Genomic DNA, 20,417 nt, shown 5'->3' with positions numbered 1-20,417 from the left:
CTGTTTTTCACTTAGTGGGACTATCATTTGTTTTTCAACAGGACAATGACCAAACACACCTCCAGGCTGCATAAGGGCTATTTGACCAAGAAGGAGAGTGATGGATGTGTGCCTTGAATTCTAAATAAATCATTGACAGTGTCACCAACAAAGCAACTCCACACCATCACACCTCCTCCTCCATGCTTCCTGGTGGGAACTACACATGCGGAGATCATCCGTTCACCTACTCTGCGTCTCACAACTCATCAGACCAACGGACAGATTTCCACCGGTCTAATGTCCATTGCTCGTGTTTCTTGGCTCAAGCAAGTCTCTTCTTCTTATTGGTGTCCTTTAGTGTTTTTATTTAATTTATTGAACCTTTATTTAACTAGGCAAGTCTTATTTACAATGGTTTCTTTGACATGTGTCTGTTACTTGAGCTCTGTGAAGTATTTATTTGGGCTGCAATTTCTGAGGCTGGTAACTCTAATATCCTCTGCAGCAGAGGTAAATCTGGGTCTTCCTTTCCTGTGGCGGTCCTCATGAGAGGCAGTTTCATCATAGCGCTTAATGGTTTTTGCAACTGCACTTGAGGAAACTTTTTCCGGATTGACTGACCTTCATGTTTTATAGTAATGATGGACTGTCGTTCTCTTTGCTTATTTGAGCTGTTCTTGCCATAATATGGACTTGGTCTTTTACCAAATAGGGCTATCTTCTGTATACCACCCCTACCTTGTCACAACACAACTGATTGTCTCAAAGAAAGAAAGAAATTCCACAAATTAACTTTTAACAAGGCACACCTGTTAATTGAAATGCAATCCGGTGACTACCTCAATAAGTTGGTTGGGAGAATGCCAATAGTGTGCAAAGCTGTCATCAAGGCAAAGGGAGCCTATTTTGGTTACTACATGAATCCATTTGTGTTATTTCATAGTTTTGATGTCTTCACTATTATTCGACAACGTAGAGAATATTAAAAATTAAGAGAAACCCTTCAAAGAGTAGGTGTGTCCAAACTTTTGACTGGTACTGTACATACAGTATTACTGTCTCTGTCAAAACTAATACATAGCTGTTTCTCTTTAACACCAGGTGATAGAGGGTATCCTTATAGTTACATGCTCTGTGTTTCTCATACAAAAGCCTTTAGGACTAGATTCATTCTGGACTGTGGAAGATCCGCGTTATACTGCGATCAAAACTCAAAGGTCATTTCTGAATTAGCCGACATACGCAACGTTTACCATTACATTGCTGCCTTCGCGAGTGCGGAAACATTACCTTTAAATTGTAATTGCGCTTTAGCGCGGGTCTTCCATGGTCCGGATTGAATCTAGGCCTTAGTCTAAGGGATTCAATTGTGGTGCTATCATTGGTGATTTGGAGGATCTCCCAAATGTAAAGGTACATGCTCCACCATGTTTTGTTGGTTTTACATGCTGTAAATGCTTGTGCACCACAGTGAAATGCTACTTTACACACAAAACATGTTGTGTGTCCCCTCATACCTTCAGTAAATCTGGGCCTATGTTTCCCATACAATAGCCTTTAGTGTAAGGTATTAAAGTGTAGCGCTATGAATGGTGCTTTGGAGGTACTCGAAGAAGAATGTACTTGAAGAAAACATTTATTGAGAACGTAGAAGGTCATCATGTTACTGGTATCCATGCGTGTATCTGAAATGTCACGTCAGTGTGGGTGTCCATTTCATGAGCTCTTAATTGGAATGATGAATGAGTGTGTGTGTGTTCGTGCAATTGTCTGCATGTATGCATGTGTGTGTGTGTGTGTGTGTTGTGTGTGAGGTGGGTACCTTGTCTTGACTGATGAGTTCCTGGTAAGGGATATGTGCAGGCAGGTAGGTGTGGAGGAGAGCACAGAATGCAAGGCCATCACTCCAGCTGCTGCTGAAGTTTGTCACATCAATGTTCTACAAGAGAGATAGATGGAGAGAGTGAGAGAGATTCTTCTTCCAGTATCAACAGTGGATGTCTCAATAAGAATTTCGAACAACAATAACGAGATCAAATGAAGCATTTATTAACATAGAGTAAATATGCATAACGGAGAGCATGGAAACAACCTGCTCAACCTTCATTTTCCACAAATACTAGCTTTAGTTTGCATTTAGTTCTTGCTCATTCCTCAAGGAATTATCTACTTGGGTCGTTCCACCAAATCAGTGGCTTTTGAGATGTGTAACTTGGTGAAAATAAACTTTTGATTTCACCTAATTTTAACATTGCCATAAAGAACATTCTGTCATGTTCAACTTCATAAAAAACATATTTCCTCATCTCAAGTAAAAAACATTTTTTTTACTATAGTAAGTGCCAAATAAAGTAACAGGGTTGACTGTAACAGGGTTGACGGCCATAAATGCCCTGTGACAGGGGAAATGGAAGCTTTTTGTGTGCAACAGGGAGGGGCAATTGAATACAAGCTTCACAAAAAAACACAATTGTTTAAACATTTCTAGCCTGTCTATCTATGGGTATCAGTGTTGATGTGTAATGCTCGACCTACTCAGTTTTCCGCCACAAAATACCGGAAAATGGTCAAAAAGAGTAGAACCAACTCACCTGCTTTTACACTATGATTTGACTATTAGATGTTCAATGTTTCTTTGGAAAAAAATATTTTAAAAGTAATAGTTCATTTAGTTCATTTAATTTCATGGATGGGTTTTCTTGACCTTAAAATGAATCACTAATCACATGAAATAAATAATAATCTTCAAAAATGACTGTCAAACCACAAAATATCTAGGGCTTTATAATGATGGTGAAAACTTGGAGTAATGTTGGTGTTAAGTGGGTTAAAATCACAGTGGGTACACAGAGGAACATGTCAAAATGCAGAATATTTGCTCTTTAGCAAGTCTTTATTCATATAAAAATCGGATTTATTGAATCCTCCATGTGGTCTAAATTAAATCAAATCAAACTTTATTTTTCACACGCGCCGAATACAACAAGTGTAGACCTTACTGTGAAATGCTTACTTACAAGCCCTTAACCAACAGTGCAGTTCAAGACGAGTTAAGAAAATATATACCAAATAAACCAAAGTGAAAAATAATAAAAAGTAACACAATAAAATAACAATAACGAGGCTATATACAGGGGGTACCGGTACCGAGTCAATGTTCGGGGGTACAGGTTTGTCGAGGTCATTTGTACATGTAGGTACAGTAGGGTGAAGTGACTATGCATAGATAATAAACAGCGAGTAGCAGCAGCGCAAAAAATAAATGTGGGGGGGGGGGGTGAATGTCCTGGATGGCAGGAAGCTTGGCCCCAGTGATGTACTGGGCCGTACGCAGTACCTTCTGTAGCGTCTTACGGTCAGATGCCGAGCAGTTACCATACCAGGCGGTGATGCAACCGGTCAGGATGCTCTCGATGGTGCAGCTGTAGAACCTTTTGAGGATCTCAGGACCCATGCCAAATCTTTTCAGTCTCCTGAGGGGGAAAAGGTGTTGTCGTGCCCTCTTTACAACTGTCTTGGTGTGTTCGGACCCTGATAGTTCGTTGGTGATGTGGACACCAAGGAACTTGAAACTCTCGACCCGCTCCCCTACAGCCCCGTCGAAGTTAATGGGGGCCTTTTCCTGTAGTCCACGATCAGCTCCTTTGTCTTGCTCACATTGAAGGAGAGGTTGTTGTCTTGGCATCACACTGCCAGGTCTCTAACCTCCTCCCTGTAGGCTGTCTCATCGTTGTCGGTGATCAGACCTACCACTGTTGTGTCGTCTGCAAACTTAATGATGGTGTTGGAGTCATGTTTGGCCACGATGTCGTGGGTGAACAGGGAGTACAGGAGGGGACTAAGCACACACCCCTGTGGGGTCCCAGTGTTGAGGATCAGCGTAGCAGACGTGTTGTTGCCTACCCTTACCAGCTGGGGGCGACCAGTCAGAAAGTCCAGGATCCAGTTGCAGAGGGAGGTGTTTAGTCCCAGGTTCCTTAGCTTAGTGATGAGCTTTGTGGGCACTATGGTGTTGAACGCTGAGCTGTAGTCAGTGAACAGCATTCTCACATTAAAGTAGCCTCACAAAGCCGCCTGATCTGGTGAGCTTATATGAATGTTGCAGATGTAAGCTCGCGGGATGAGGCAGCTTCACGAGGCTAATATTAAACATATGGAGCAACACACAAATGAAAACTAATGGGGTTGTTTAATCTACATACCCTGTCCATAGCTGATCAATATGCTAGGTCATGTTTCAATCGTAGAGTTACTTTTATTGCTGGTTGATAGATTTCATTTATTGCATAACTGAAAGCAGTAGGCTGCTCCAGCCGGAGACAACATTGCATGCATTAAAAATGATTGAGGATAAAAACACAGTAAAGCCCACAGGCTTATTTCCGTTTTGGTCCTCATTTTGCAGCATGATGACATCTGGGCAAGATCGACACTTCACATGCACTCAGTGCAATTAAAAACAACAACAACAATAGCAATGTACAGCAATTTACAACAATCCATTTGCAACAATCTATTTACAACAATATCTACAGCCCAGAGGTGCCCGTTTAGTCACCTCGTGAGAGAATACCTCTCATCAAACCGCCATGTTTCTTTAATGTTTTTTAAGAGGGTCTTGTCTTATTCCTATAAACCCTTCATCCATATTTTAGTGTGTCTTACAGCTGAAACATGCACTGCAGCATGTCCAGGGGATTGTGTGGGTGTGAGCGTGCCTATATGTGTGTTATCCACACACAGCACCTCATCCACCATGTCAAACATATGATAAGAGATGCCAGAGTTCTGAGGAAAGACAAGGGCTTTCTCCATCTTTCATCTACGCACTCTCCCTGTCACGTTCTGACCTTAGTTCTTTTGTTATTTCTTTGTTTTAGTATGGTCAGGGCGTGAGTTGGGTAGGTTGTCTATGTTCGTTTTTCTATGTTATGTTTTACGTTTGGCCTGGTATGGTTCTCAATCAGAGGCAGGTGTCGTTAGTTGTCTCTGATTGAGAATCATACTTAGGTAGCCTTTTTCCACCTGTGTTTCGTGGGTGTTTATTTTCTGTGTCTGTGTACTTCACACGGAACTGTTTCGGTTGGTTATTTCACGTGTCGTTTATTGTTTTGTTTCAGTGTTCGATTGTTTTAATAAAGAGCATGAACATGTACCACGCTGCGCATTGGTCCTCCGATCCTTACTACTCCTCAGACAGCCGTTACACTCCCAGTCAGATCCCAGTTGGATTGAGAGGTATTTCCTGTGTCCCCCTCTCCCTTCCATGTGCTTCCAGATCCATAGGGGACGTTGGGAACAGGGCACCCAGCCAGAGAGCTTTCTCCCCTGGGTATGATCCCTGTAGGTCCCCCTGAGACCTGACACCCCATCACTCCCCTTTGATTGGCCATCAGATGTCCCCTCTCAGAGCAGGGACCCTGCCTGGACCCAGGACCTTGTCACTTAGTTGTCCCGCTGTCTGTCCAGATGGGCATCTTGTCACAGGGCTTCTGGGAGGACAGGGGAGGCTCAAAGGCTGCACTGCATTCCTTTCTAGTCACCGAACGGTAACCTTGGTTGCATCCCAAATGGCACCCTATTCACTATCTATATACAGTGCACTACCAAAAGTCTGGATCTAAAAGTAGTGATCTAAATAGGGTCCCATTTGGGATGTAGACTTTATCTGCAGTGCTCAATAACAGATGCTGCTGCTGGGTCGAATTTACAGGATAGAAAGAAACATTTTATTACTACCTAGTGGTTAGAGCAGTTGCTGGATCGAATCCCAGAGCTGACAAGGTAAAAATCTGTCATTCTGCACCTGAGCAAGGCAGTTAAGGTGCGGGGAGCTTCCTTAATCGACATCCACGTCTTCGGTGCCCGGGGAACAGTGGGTTGAGATTAAGCTCTTGATTCACATCATCATTGAGATGAAACTCTTGATTCACGTTGTCATTGAGATGAAGCTCTTGATTCACGAGAAACTGATTCAGATTCACTCATTCATCATTTTCTATTTGGGTGATTCCTCACAAAACAAAACAAAACAAAACAAGACCATGATTTTTGATCCATAGAATGATCCTTTGGAGGAACGATTGTTTACATATGCAGTGCCTTCAGAAAGAATTCATACCCCTTGGCTCATTCCACATTTGTGACTCGTTTCCCGGGAAACTAGGCATTTGTTGCACGTCACTACTTCACAGGGGAGCCATTTGAACACAAACTTAAAAAAAAAAATCTAAATGTGTTTTTTGGGCAGACATGCCTTCTGAAACACTTTCATGTGCCTTAATTACAAACTCGTATGCCATCTGTAAATACAAATAAAATTGTTAAATTACGAGCCTAGTTGGTTTAGCTACGGAAAAAGGAACCGTCCCGCTAGCCGTGATTGGTTGAGATAATAGATGGGCTGGACATGCCGAGAGATAAGTTCGGATAGTTCGGTCTGCCATAGTTCGGTCTGCCATGTAGCACGCTTCTGCCTATAAATCAAATCAAACTTTATTTGCCACATGCGCCGAATATAACAAGTGTAGACCTTACCGTGAAATGCTTATTTACAAGCCATTAAGCAACAGTGCAGTTCAAGAAGAGTTTTTTTATTTATTATTATATATATTTTTTGCCCCTTTTCTCCCCAATTTTCGTGGTATCCAATTGTTAGTAATTACTATCTTGTCTCATCGCTACAACTCCCGTACGGGCTCGGGAGAGACGAAGGTCGAAAGCCATGCGTCCTCCGAAACACAACCCAACCAAGCCGCACTGCTTCTTAACACAGCGCGCCTCCAACCCGGAAGCCAGCCGCACCAATGTGTCGGAGGAAACAACGTGCACCTGGCTCCCTTGGTTAGCACGCACTGCGCCCGGCCCGCCACAGGAGTCAATGGTGCGCGATGAGACAAGGATATCCCTACCGACCAAACCCTCCCTAACCCGGACGACGCTAGGCCAATTGTGCGTCGCCCCACGGACCTCCCGGTCGCGGCCGGCTGCGACAGAGCCTGGGCGCTGCGATGCAGTGCCCTAGACCACTGCGCCACCCGGGAGGCCCTCAGTTCAAGAAGAGTTAAGAAAATATTTACCAAATAAACTAAAGTAAATAATTATAAAAAGTAACACAATAACATAACAATAGCGAGGCTATATACAGGGGGTACCGGTAACGAGTCAATGTAATAGTCCGGTGGCCATTTGATTAATTGTTCAGCAGTCTTATGGCTTGGGGGTAGAAGCTGTTAAGGAGCCTTTTGGTCCTAGACTTGGCGCTCCGGTACCGCTTGCCGTGCGGTAGCAGAGAAAACAGTCTATGACTTGGGTGACTGGAGTCTCTGACAATTTTATGGGCTTTCCTATGACACCGCCTTTATTTAGGTCCTGGATTCAGGAAGCTTGGCCCCAGTGATGTACTGGGCCGCACGCACTACCCGCTGTAGCGCCTTATGGTCAGATGCCGAGCAGTTGCCATACCAAGTGGTGATGCAACCAGTCAGGATGCTCTCGATGGTGCAGTTGTAGAACTTTTTGAGGATCTGGAGACCCATGCCAAATCTTTTCAGTCTCCTGAGGGGGAAAGGTGTTGTCGTGCCCTCTTCACGACTGTCTTGGTGTGTTGGGACCATAATAGATCATGGTGATGTGGACACCAAGGAACTTGAAACTCTCGACCCGCTCCACTACAGCCCCGTTGATGTTAATGGGGGCCTGATCGGCCCGCCTTTTCCTGTAGTCCACAACCTGCTCCTTTGTTTTGCTCACATTGTGGGAGAGGTTGTTGTTCTGGCACCACACTGCCAGTTCTCTGACCTCCTCTCTATAGGCTGTCTCATCGTTGTCGATGTTCAGGCCTACCATTGTTGTGTCGTTAGCAAACTTAATGATGGTGTTGGAGTCGTGTTCGACCATGCAGTCGTGGGTGAACAGGGAGTACAGTAGGGGACTAACTACACACCCCTGAGGGGCCCCAGTGTTGAAGATCAGTGTGGCAGACATGTTGTTGCCTACCCTTACCATCTGGGGGCGGCCCGTCAGGAAGTCCAGGATCCAGTTGCAGAGGGAGGTGTTTAGTCACAGGGTACTTAGCTTAGTGATGAGCTTCGTGGGCACTATGTTGTTGAATGCTAAGCTGTAGTGAATGAACAGCATTCTCACATAGGTGTTCCTTTTATCCTGGAGCGAAAGGGCAGTGTGGAATGCAATTGAGATTGCGTCATCTGTGGATCTGTTGGGGCGGTATGCAAATTGGAGAAGGTCTAAGGTATCCGGGAGGATGCTGTTGATGTGAGCCATGACCAGCCTTTCATAGGACTTCATGGCTACCGTGTGTGCTACGGGGCTGTAATCATTTAGGCAGGTTACCTTCGCTTCCTTGGGCACGGGGACTATGGTTGTCTGCTTGAAACATGTAGGTATTACAGACTCGGTCAGGGAGAGGTTGAAAATGACAGCGAAGACACTTGCCAGCTGGTCCACGCATGCTTTGAGTACACGTCCTGGTAATCGGTCTGGCCCCGCGACTTTGTGAATGTTAACCTGTTTAAAGGTCTTGCTCATATCGGCTACCGAGAGCGTTATCACACAGTCATCCAGAACAGCTGGTGCTCTCATGCATGCTTCAGTGTTGCTTGCCTCAAAGTGAAAATGAAAGACATTTAGCTCGTGTCTGGGTTTCTCTTTGTAGTCCGTAATAGTTTTCAAGCCCTGCCACATCCGACGAGCGTCAGAGCCGGTGTAGTAGGATTCAATCTTAATCCTGTATTGACGCTTTGCTTGTTTGATGGTTCGTCTGAGAGCATAGTGGGATTTCTTATAGGCGTCCGGATTAGTGTCCCGCTCCTTGAAAGCGGCTGCTCTAGCCTTTATCTCGATGCGGATGTTGCCTGTAACCCATGACTTCTGGTTGGGATATGTATGTACGGTCACTGTGGGGACGACGTCATCGATGCACTTATTGATGAAGCCGATGACTGAGGTGGTATACTCCTCAATGCCATTGGATGAATCCCGGAACATATTCCAGTCTGTGCTAGCTAAACAGTAATGTAGCATAGCATCCGTGCCATCTGACCACTTCCGTATTGAGCCTCGACACTGGTACTTCCTGCTTTAGTTTTTGCTTGGAAGCAGGAATCAGGAGGATAGAATTATGGTCGGATTTGCCAAATGGAGGGCCGGGGGAGAGCTTTGTATGCATCTCTGTGTGTGGAGTAAAGGTGGTCTAGAGTTTTTTTCCCTCTGGTTGCACATGTGACATGCTGGTAAAAATGAGGTAAAACTGATTTAAGTTTGCCTGCATTAAAGTCCCTGGCCACTAGAAGCGTCGCTTTTGGGTGAGCATTTTCTTGTTTGCTCATAGCCTTATAGAGTTGGTTGAGTGCGATCTTAGTGCCAGCATCAGTCTGTGGTGGTAAATAGACGGCTACGAATAATATAGATGAGAACTCTCTTGCTAGATAGCGTGGTCTACAGCTTATCATAAGGTACTCTCCCTCAGGCGAGCAATACCTCGAGACTTCTTTAATATTAGACATCGCGCACCAGCTGTTATTGACAAAAAGACACACACCCCCACCCCTCGTCTTACCAGACGTAGCTTCTCTGTTCTGCCGGTGCATGAAAATCCCTCCAGCTCTATATTGTCCGTGTCGTCGTTCAGCCACGACTCAGTGAAACATAGGAAATTACAGTTCTTTATGTCCCGTTGGTAGGATAATCAGAGGTCATCCATTTTATTTTCCAATGACTGCATGTTAGCAAGTAGAATTGATGGCAATGGGAGTTTACTCGCTCGCCTACAGATTCTCAAAAGGCACCCTGATCTGCGTCCTCTTTTCCTCTGTCTTTTCTTCACGCAAATGACGTGGATCTGGGCCTGTTCCCGGGAGAGCAGTATATCTTTCTCGTCGGACTCGTTAAAGGAAAAAGCTTTGTCCAGTCTGTGTTGAGTAATCCCAGTTCTGATGTCCAGAAGTTATTTTCGGTCATAAGAGACGGTAGAAGCAACATTATGTACAAAATAAGTACACATTTGTTTTTACAAACAACACACAAAAAGAAAATAGCACAATGGATTACGGGCATGTAAAACATCAGCCATCCTCTTTGGCTCCATTCTACCATTAACATGAGCTGGTCACTATGTGTAGGTAATCCTTTCTAACGCTGCTTTTTTGAAAGATATCACCTAGTAGAACTGCAAAAGTGTTGCTCTCCATTTTCTGGAGGACCGAGTTTTGAAATCAGTGGAATGCCTGGTGGAATTAGAGTATGATAGCCAAGGGGATGTAGAAAAATTCTGGTGTTTGATTGCAAAAAGAAAACACCCAGAAGGCTGTTGTATAAAACACCTGTCTCCGGATTACATCTTCAATCTAAGGGCAACCATGGCATCCGTGACAGAGAGGGACAAGCGTCCATCGATGTATATGAGTAAGATAGTCTAGCTAGCTACATTTTCAGATATTATATTTTTTCAAATGTTGTCAGAAAGTTGTTTTCATTTCAAGTTAAATCCTACTGTTAGCTCGCTAGCTAACTTTAAGTGTATGATCTGTGTAGTAATATTATTTGTATCTCAGCCATTTGCATGGCTAGTTATTGCCTAATTTTAGCTAGTTAGCTAACATTAAACCTGGTTGGCTAGCTACCTGCAGATTCAGGGTAGTAATCTAAGGAAGTCTCTAGATTTTGCTCGCCTGAAGTAGAGTATATTGTGATAAATTGCAGGCCACACTACTTGCCTAGATAGTTCTCAGCTATACTTTTTGTGGCTGTTTATTTACCACCACAATCAGATGCGGGCACTAAGAACGCACTCAGTCAGCTGTATAAGGAAATAAGCAAACAGGAAACCACTCACCCAGAGGCGGCGCTCCTAGTGGCCGGAGGCTTTAATGCAGGGAAACTTAAATCAGTTCTACCAAATCTCTATCAACATGTTAAATGTGCAACCAGAGGGGAAAAAATTCTAGATCACCTGTACTCCACACACAGAGACGCGTACAAAGCTCTCCCTCACCCTCCTTTTGGTAAATCCGACCACAACTCTATCCTCCTGATTCCTGCCTACAAAATAAAAATTAAAGCAGGAAGCACCAGTGACTCGATCTATAAAAAAATGGTCAGATGAAGCAGATGCTAAACTACAGGACTGTTTTGCTATCACAGACTGGAACATGTTCCGGGATTCTTCTGATGACATTGAGGAATACACCACATCAGTCACTGGCTTTATCAATAAGTGCATTGAGGACGTCGTCCCCACAGTGACTGTACGTACATACCCCAACCAGAAGCCATGGATTACAGGCAACATTCGCACTAAGCTAAAGGGTAGAGGTGCCGCTTTCAAGGTGCGGGACTCTAACCCGGAAGCTTACAAGAAATCCCGCTATGCCCTGCGACGAACCATCAAACAGGTAAAGCGTCAATACAGGGCTAAGATTGAATCATACTACACCGGCTCCGACGCTCGTCGGATGTGGCAGGGCTTGCAAACTATTACAGACTACAAAGGGAAGCACAGCCGCAAGCTGCCCAGTGACACGAGCGTACCAGACGAGCTAAATCACTCCTATGCTCGCTTCGAGGCAAGCAACACTGAGGCATGCATGAGAGCGTCAGCTGTTCCGGACGACTGTGTGATCACGCTCTCCGTAGCCGACTTGAGTAAGACCTTTAAACAGGTCAACATACACAAGGCTGCGGGGCCAGACGGATTACCAGTACGTGTGCTCCGGGCATGTGCTGACCAACTGACAGGTGTCTTCACTGACATTTTCAACATGTCCCTGATTGAGTCTGTAATACCAACATGCTTCAAGCAGACCACCATAGTCCCTGTGCCCAAGAACACAAAGGCAACCTGCCTAAATGACTACCGACCCGTAGCACTCACGTCTATAGCCATGAAGTGCTTTGAAAGGCTGGTAATGACTCACATCAGCACCATTATCCCAGAAACCCTAGACCCACTCCAATTTGCATACCGCCCAAACAGATCCACAGATGATGCAATCTCTATTGCACTCCACACTGCCCTTTCCCACCTGGACAAAAGGAACACCTATGTGAGAATGCTATTCATTGACTACAGCTCAACACGATAGTACCCTCAAAGCTCATCACTAAGCTAAGGAACCTGGTCTGTAACTGGATCCTGGCCTTCCTGACGGGTCGCCGCCAGGTGGTGAGGGTAGGTAGCAACACATCTGCCACACTGATCCTCAACACCTGAGCTCCCCAGGGGTGCGTGCTCAGTCCCCTCCTGTACTCCCTGTTCACCCACGACTGCATGGCTAGGCACGTGTCCAACACCATCATTAAGTTTGCAGACGACACAACAGTGGTAGGCCTGATCACCGACAACGACGAGACAGCCTATAGGGAGGAGGTCAGAGACCTGGCCGGGTGGTGCCAGAATAACAACCTATCCCTCAACTAAACCAAGACTAAGGAGATGATTGTGGACTACAGGAAAAGGAGCACCGAGCACGTCCCCATTCTCATCGACGGGGCTGTAGTGGAGCAGGTTGAGAGCTTCAAATTCCTTGGTGTCCACATCAACAACAAACTAGAATGGTCCAAACACACCAAGACAGTCGTGAAGAGGGCACGACAAAGCCTATTTCCCCTAAGGAAACTAAAAAGATTTGGCATGGGTTCTGAGATCCTCAAAAGGTTCTACAGCTGCAACATCGAGAGCATCCTGACCGGTTGCATCACTGCCTGGTACGGCAATTGCTCGGCCTCTCACCGCAAGGCACTTCAGAGGGTAGTGCGCACGGCCCAATACATCACTGGGGCAAAGCTGCCTGCCATCCAGGACCTCTATACCAGGCGGTGTCAGAGGAAGGCCCTAAAAATGGATTGTCAAAGACCCCAGCCACCCCAGTCATAGAGTGTTCTCTCTACTACCGCATGGCAAGCGTTACCGGAGTGCCAAGTCTAGGACAAAAAGGCTTCTCAACAGTTTTTACCCCCAAGCCATAAGACTTCTGAACAGCCTTACCCGGACTATTTACATTATGTGCCCCCCCAGGCCATCTTTTACGCTGCTGCTACTCTCTGTTTATCTTATATGCATAGTCACTTTAACCATACATCCATGTTCATACTACCTCAATTGGCCCGACCAACCAGTGCTCCCGCACATTGGCTAACTGGGCTATCTGCATTGTGTCCCACCTCCCGCCAACCCCTCCTTTTACGCTACTGCTACTCTCTGTTCATCATATATGCATAGTCACTTTAACCATACCTACATGTACATACTACCTCAATAAGCCTGACTAACCGGTGTCTGTATATAGCCTTGCTACTCTTATTTTCAAATACAGAAATATCTAATTTACATAATTATTCAATACTTTGTAGAAGCATCTTTGGCACGATTACAGCTGTGAGTCTTTCTGCGTGTTTGTGCCTTTGTGTGTGTGGAGCACAGACTTACATCTTGGTCTGGCCAGGCCATGCTCGGGGGGATGGGGAGAGACAGGGGGAGAGAGGGGCGCCATGAATGTTAAAACAACAGCAGACGGGATGAGCACTCTGGGACCAGGCTCAGAAAAGCAAACACAGCATCAAGCGACAGGAAACATCTCGCTCCACACAGAATACTGAGCAGCCCGGTTAAAAGAACCAAAGAGAGAGAGAGGTAGGGAGACAGAGAGAGAGAGACAGAGTGAGAGGGGGTGGGAGTGAGAGAGAGAATGGGAAAGCGAGAGCTGGCGACAGGGAGAGGAAGGGAGAGCGAGAAGAGGGGGGAGTGGGTGAGAGAGAGATGGATAGAGAGAAAGGGGGGAGAGGGGTTAAAGAGAGATGGATTGAGAGAGCATGAGGTTGATAGCAAGCCTAAACACTTGCTTTGGCAGCAATCCAGCTTTAAAATAACATCTACAGTATGATTGCATTAAGAGGTCCAGTCAGCATGTCAGCCAGCCAGTCAGAAGGCCTCAAAATACAATATCGCCAGCAGCTGAGACAACAGAGAAGGCTGTATTCCAATACTTTTAATAAAGCTCTCTACACTACAGCACAAACCAACAGTCATCTCTCAATGTTTTTTTCTCTCTTACATCAACCACACTGGCCCCAGTTTCACAAGAAAATGTATTTATATAGAAACAAATAAGCACATTGCCATTGGAGTCACAATAAAACTGTACAGAGTAATAGGATTCACTGCAAGTGTTATCTAACTTCCTGTGACAGTAAAAAAGTGCAAGTGGATAACGTGTAGATAATAGCTATAGTAAGTGGGTGAAAGCCAGCCTGTTATTATGACACTTGACACCCAGATGACAGTGTGCCATTATCACATTATGGTGCTGAAGTGTAGAGAGGAAATCCACTGCCCACTGGCTGATGATGGAGCACACACACTCTCACTCTCTGAGGGCTCCATGACCGATGAGAGAAAACACACACTCATACTGCCTGATGATGGAGAACGTACGCACGCACGCACGCACGCACGCACGCACGCACGCACGCACGCACGCACGCACGCACACACACACACACAGGTAAAACCAATCAGTCTGGTCTGCTAAAGCAGGAAAGTCGACATTCACATTTACTGAGAGTTGTACGACTGATGAGGTACTCTCCATCAGTGTCCCTACTACTACCATTAAGCCCTGAGCCCCTCTCTCTGTTTCTCTCTGTCTGTCTCTATTTGAGTAGAGTGTGTGAACAAAGAAAAAACACAAAGAAAGGCAAAACAAAGAAAAGGGAAGCAGCAGTAATGGGTCATGCAATGAATCATCATCATGAGCAATGACAGCCTGAAAGAAAGGTGCAGCCAGTGCCGGACAGGGACACACATGAAGGGGTTAGTGTCCCAAAGACCCTCCCCATTATTGATTAAGGGGACCGTAAGATTCATATGTTTTTCTGCAGGCCTTATAATAGATACTGTTGCTATGTGCCTAAAAACTCTGCCACTATACGTTGCAAAAGCCATCTATATTGGTCTTTGTGGTTAAGGCCTAGCTGTTGCAAGTAACCACTGTCTGGTTTAGACATTTTGATCTTGTGTGACAGTGGACAATGCTAATGCATTCAGAGAAGCTACTGTACTAGGTTACCTTATAAGGTAACCTCAGCATATTGCTGCATATATACAGTTGAAGTCGGAAGTTTACATACACTAAGGTTGGAGTCATTAAAACTCGTTTTTCAACCACTCCACAAATTTCTTGTTACCAAACTACAGTTTTGGCAAGTCGGTTAGAACATCTACTTTGTGCATGACAAAAGTAATTTTTCCAACAATTGTTAACAGACAAATTATTTCACTTATAATTCACAGTATCACAATTCCAGTGGGTCAGAAGTTTACATACACTAAGTTGACTGTGCCTTTAAACAGCTTGAAAAATTCCAGAAAATGATGTCATGGCTTTAGAAGCTTCTGATAGGCTAATTTAAATCATTTAAGTCAATTGGAGGTGTACCTGTGGATGTATTTCAAGGCCTACCTTCAAACTCAGTGCCTCTTTGCTTGACATCATGGGAAAATCAAAAGAAATCAGCCAAGACCTCAGAAAAAAAATTGTAGACCTCCACAGGTCTGGTTCATCCTTGGGAGTAATTTCCAAATGCCTGAAGGTATCACGTTCATCTGTACAAACAACAGTACGCAAGTATAAACACCATGGGACCACGCAGCCGTCATACCGCTCAGGAAGGAGACGCGTTCTGTCTCCTAGAGATGAACGTACTTTGGTGCGAAAAGTGCAAATCAGTTCCAGAACAACAGCAAAGGACCTTGTGAAGATGCTAGAGAAACAGGTACAAAAGTATCTATATCCACAGTAAAACGAGTCCTATATCGACATAACCTGAAAGGCCGCTCAGCAAGGAAGAAGCCACTGCTCCAAAACCTCTATAAAAAAACAGACTATGGTATGCAACTGCACATGGGGACAAAGATTGTACTTTTTGTAGAAATGTCCTGTGGTCTGATGAAACAAAAAAAAGAACTGTTTGGTCATAATGACCATCGTTATGTTTGGAGGAAAAAGGGGGATGCTTGCAAGTCGAAGAACACCTTCCCAACAGTGTAGCACGGGGGTGGCAGCATCATGTTGTGGGGGTGCTTTGCTGTAGGAGGGACTGGTGCACTTCACAAAATAAATGGCATCATGAGGAAGGACAATTATGTGGATATATTGAAGCAACATCTCAAGACATCAGTCAGGAAGTTCAAGCTTGGTCGCAAATAGGTCTTCCAAATGGACAATGACCCCAAGCTGTCATTGTTGTGGCAAAGTTGTGGCAAAATGGCTTAAGGACAACAAAGTCAAGGTATTGGAGTGGCCATCACAAAGCCCTGACCTCAATCCCATAGAGAATTTGTGGGCAGAACTGAAAAAGCGTGTGCGAGCAAGGAGGCCTACAAACCTAACTCAGTTACACCAGCTCTGTCAGGAGGAATGGGCCACAATTCACCCAACTTATTGTGGGAAGCTTGTGGAAGGCTACCCGAAACGTTTGACCCAAGTTAAACAATTTAAAGGCAATGCTACCAAATACTAATTGAGTGTATTTAAAATTCTGACCCACTAGGAATGTGATGAAAGAAATAAAAGCTGAAATAAATCATTCTCTCTACTATTATTCTGACATTTCACATTCTTCAAATAAAGTGGTGATCCTAACTGACCTAAGACAGGGAATTTTTACTAAGATTAAATATCAGGAATTGTGAAAAACTGAGTTTAAATGTATTTGGCTAAGGTGTATGTAAACTTCCGAATTCACCTGTACATTGACGTAGGTGATCATACCACTAGGGAGTGATCATGTATAAAATCAGCTGCGCCCTTAGGTGGGGTGCAGAACTTACTCTGAAACACACATGCTATGTTTCCATTGTCAACTTCTATCTGCAATTGCATTAATAAAGGTTTAATTTATTTACTTAAAGAAGATATTGTCTGACTGCTGATTTCACCAATAAGCCAATGATTGACAAGGAACAAAGAACCTACCCCAACACCCGGAGCAGCAGGCAAGGTCAAATATATACAAATATATAGTGTACGTAATATGTTGAAGTAACTACAGATGCAGCACTCTAGAGAAGCCTGCTCAGTAGGCTGTGTTGGACTGTGTGTTCGCTCTCTCTCTCTCATATCAAATACAATTTTATTGGTCACATACACATATTTAGCAGATGTTATTGCGGGTGTAGCGAAATGCTTGTGTTCCTAGCTCCACCAGTGCAGTAGTATCTAACAATTCACAACAATGCACACAAATCTAAAAGTAAAATAATTAAATTAAGAAATATATAAATATTAAGACGAGTACTGTCTGAGTGGCATTGACTAAAATACAGTAGAATACAATATATACACATGAAATGAGTTAAACATTATGTAAACATTATTAGTGACTAGTGTTGCATTTAAAGTGACCAGTGATACATATGTCTATGTACATAGGGCAGCAGCCTCTAAGGTGCAGGATTGAGTAACCAGGTGGTAGCCGGCTAGTGGTGGCTATTTAACAGTCTGATGGCCTTGAGAGAGAAGCTGTTTTTCAGTCTCTCGGTACCAGCTTTGATGCACCTGTACTGACCTCGCCTTCTGGATGATAGCGGGATGAACAGGTCGTGGCCCGGGTGGTTGATGTCCTTGATGATCTTTTTGGCCTTCCTGTCACATCGGGTGCTGTAGGTGTCCTGGAGGGCAGGCAGTGTGCCACTGTTGATGCGTTGGGCAGACCGCACCACCCTCTGGAGAGCCCTGCGGTTGCGGGAAGTGCGGTTGCCGTACCAGGCGGTGATACAGCCTGACAGGATGCTCTCAATTGTACATCTGTAAAAGTTTTTGAGGGTCTTAGGGGCCAAGCCAAAATGTTCTTCAGCCTACTGAGGTTGAAGAGGCGCTGTTGCACCTTTTCCACCAGATTGTCTGTTTGGGTGGACCATTTCCGATTGTCAGGGATGTGTACGCCGAGGAACTTCAAGCTTTTCATCTTCTCCACTGTGGCCCCGTCGATGTGAATAGGAGTGTGTTCTCTCTGCTGTCTCCTGAGGTCCACGATCAGCTTCTTAGTTTTGTTGACGTTGAGGGAGAGGTTATTTTCCTGGTACCACTCCCCAGATCCCTCACCTCCTTCCTGTAGGCTGTCTCGTCATTTTTGGTAATCAAGTCTACTACTGTTGTGTCGTCTGCAAACTTGATGATTGAGTTGGAGGCGTGCATGGCCATGCAGTCATGGGTGAACAGGGAGTACAGGAGGGGGCTGAGCATGCACACTTGTGAGGCCCCTGTGTTGAGGATCAGCGTAGTGGAGGTGTTGTTTTCTAGCTTCACCACCTGGGGGCGGCCCATCAGGAAGTCCAGGACCCAGTTGCACAGGGCAGGGTTCAAAACAAGGGCCCCGAGCTTAATGATGAGCTTAGAGGGTACTATGGTGTTGAAGGCTGAGCTATAGTCAATAAACAGCATTCTTGCATAGGTATTCCTCTTGTCCAGATGTTATAGGGCAGTGTGCAGTGCAATGGCGTTTGCATCATCTGTGGATCTATTGGGGCGGTATACAAATTGAAGTGGGTCAAGGATGTCAGGTAAGGTGGAGGTGATATGATCCTTAACTAACCTCTCAAAGCACTTCAAGATGACAGAAGTTAGTGCTACGGGTCGATAGTCATTTACTTCAGTTACCTTTGCTTTCTTTGGTACAGGAACTATGGTGGACAAGCAAGTGGTAGACAAGCAAGTGGGGACAGCACACTGGAATAGGGAGAGATTGAATATGTCCGTAAACATTCCAGCCAGCTGATCTGCGCATGCTCTGAGGACGCAGCTAGGGATACCGTCTGTGCCGGCGGCTTTGTGAGGGTTAATACGCTTAAATGTCTTACTCACGTCGGCCACGGAGAACGAGAGCCCACAGTCCTTGGTAGCGGACCATCGGTGGCACTGTTTTATCCTCAAAGCGGGTGAAGAAGGTGTTTAGCTTGCCGGAAGCAAGACGTCGGTGTCCTAGACGTGGCTGGTTTTCCCTTTGTAATCGATGATTGTCTGCCACATGTGTCTTGTGTCTGAGCCGTTGAATTGCGACTTCACTTTGTCTCTGTACTGACGTTTTGCCTGTTTGATTGCCTTACGGAAGGAATAATTACACTGTTTGTATTCAACCATATTCCCAGTCACCTTGTCGTGGTTAAATGCGGGGGTTCGCACTTTCAGTTTTGCGCGAATGCTGCCATCTATCCATGGTTTTTGGTTTGTGTAGGTTTTAGTAATCACAGTGGGAACAACATCCCCTATACACTTCCTAATGAACTCAGTCACAGTGTCCGTGTATACATCAATGTTATTCTCAGAGGCAACCCGGAACATATCCTAGTCCACGTGATCAAAACAATCTTGAAGCATGGATTCTGATTGGTCAGACAAGCATTGAATAGACCTTAGCACGGGTACTTCCTGTTTAAGTTTCTGCCTATAGGAAGGGAGAAGCAGAATAGAGTCGTGATCTGATTTGCCGAAGGGAGGGCAGGGGAGGGTCTTGTATCCATCCTGGAAGGGAGAGTAACAATGGTTGAGAATTTTTGAAGCGCGAGTACTACAGGCAATGGGTTCATTTTCCTCAAATTCGCTTTGTTAAAATCCCAGCTACAATAAATGCGGCCTCAGGATATGTGGTTTCCAGTTTGCACAAAGTCCAGTGTAGTTCCTTGAGGGTCATTGTGGTATCGGCTTGAGGGGGAATATACACAGCTGTGACTATAACCGAAGATAATTATTTTGTGAGGTCGATATTTGACAGTGAGATATTCTAGGTTGGGTAAACAAAAGGACTTGAGTTCCTGTACGTTATCACAATCACACTATGAGTAGTTAATCATGCAACATACACCACTGCCTTTCTTCTTCCCGGAGAGTTCTTTATTCCTGTCTGCCCGATGTACTGAGAACCCAGCTGGCTGTATGGACAGGGAGAGTATATCCGGAGAGAGCCATGATTCCGTGAAACAGAGTATGTTACAGTCCCTGATGTCTCTCTGGAAGGAGATCCTCGCCCTGAGCTTGTCTACTTTATTGTCCAGGGACTGAACATTAGCGAGTAAAATACTTGGAAGCGGTGGTTGGTGCGCATGCCTCCTGAGTCGGACTAGAAGTTCACTCCTGTAACGGCTCTCGCCGAAAGGAGTGGACCAAAGCACAGCGTGGAAAGTGTTCATGATATTTATTTTCAAAAAACACTCGAACAAAATAACCAAAGTGAAAAACGAAAGCGCACAGTTGTGTAAGGCAAAATAAACTATACAGAAAACAAGATCCCACAAAACCCAAACGGAAAATGACAACTTATATATGATCCCCAATCAGAGACAACGATAGACAGCTGCCTCTGATTGGGAACCACACCCGGCCAAACACAAAGAAATAGAAAACATAGAATTTCCCACCCGAGTC

The 20,417-nt window shown here is 44.9% G+C and overlaps 1 protein-coding gene across 4 annotated transcripts in view; it reads right to left on the bottom strand.

Moving 5' to 3' along the window:
* The window catches only part of LOC139537470 (cytospin-B-like), a 181,356-nt gene that overhangs the window by 20,072 nt on the left and 140,867 nt on the right, over nucleotides 1-20,417 (bottom strand). For all 4 annotated transcript variants that reach the window (XM_071338816.1, XM_071338817.1, XM_071338815.1 and 1 more), the window contains one exon: nucleotides 1,805-1,921. In XM_071338816.1, the coding sequence (XP_071194917.1) occupies nucleotides 1,805-1,921 (117 nt within the window). The remainder of the gene's footprint in view (nucleotides 1-1,804; nucleotides 1,922-20,417) is intronic.

The sequence above is a fragment of the Salvelinus alpinus genome, chromosome 13 (assembly GCF_045679555.1).
Source record: "Salvelinus alpinus chromosome 13, SLU_Salpinus.1, whole genome shotgun sequence".
In the NCBI taxonomy this organism is placed as follows: Eukaryota; Metazoa; Chordata; class Actinopteri; order Salmoniformes; family Salmonidae; genus Salvelinus; species Salvelinus alpinus.
The sequence above is the reverse complement of the archived record's forward strand: the minus strand, read 5'-3'. Positions and strand labels throughout refer to the sequence as shown.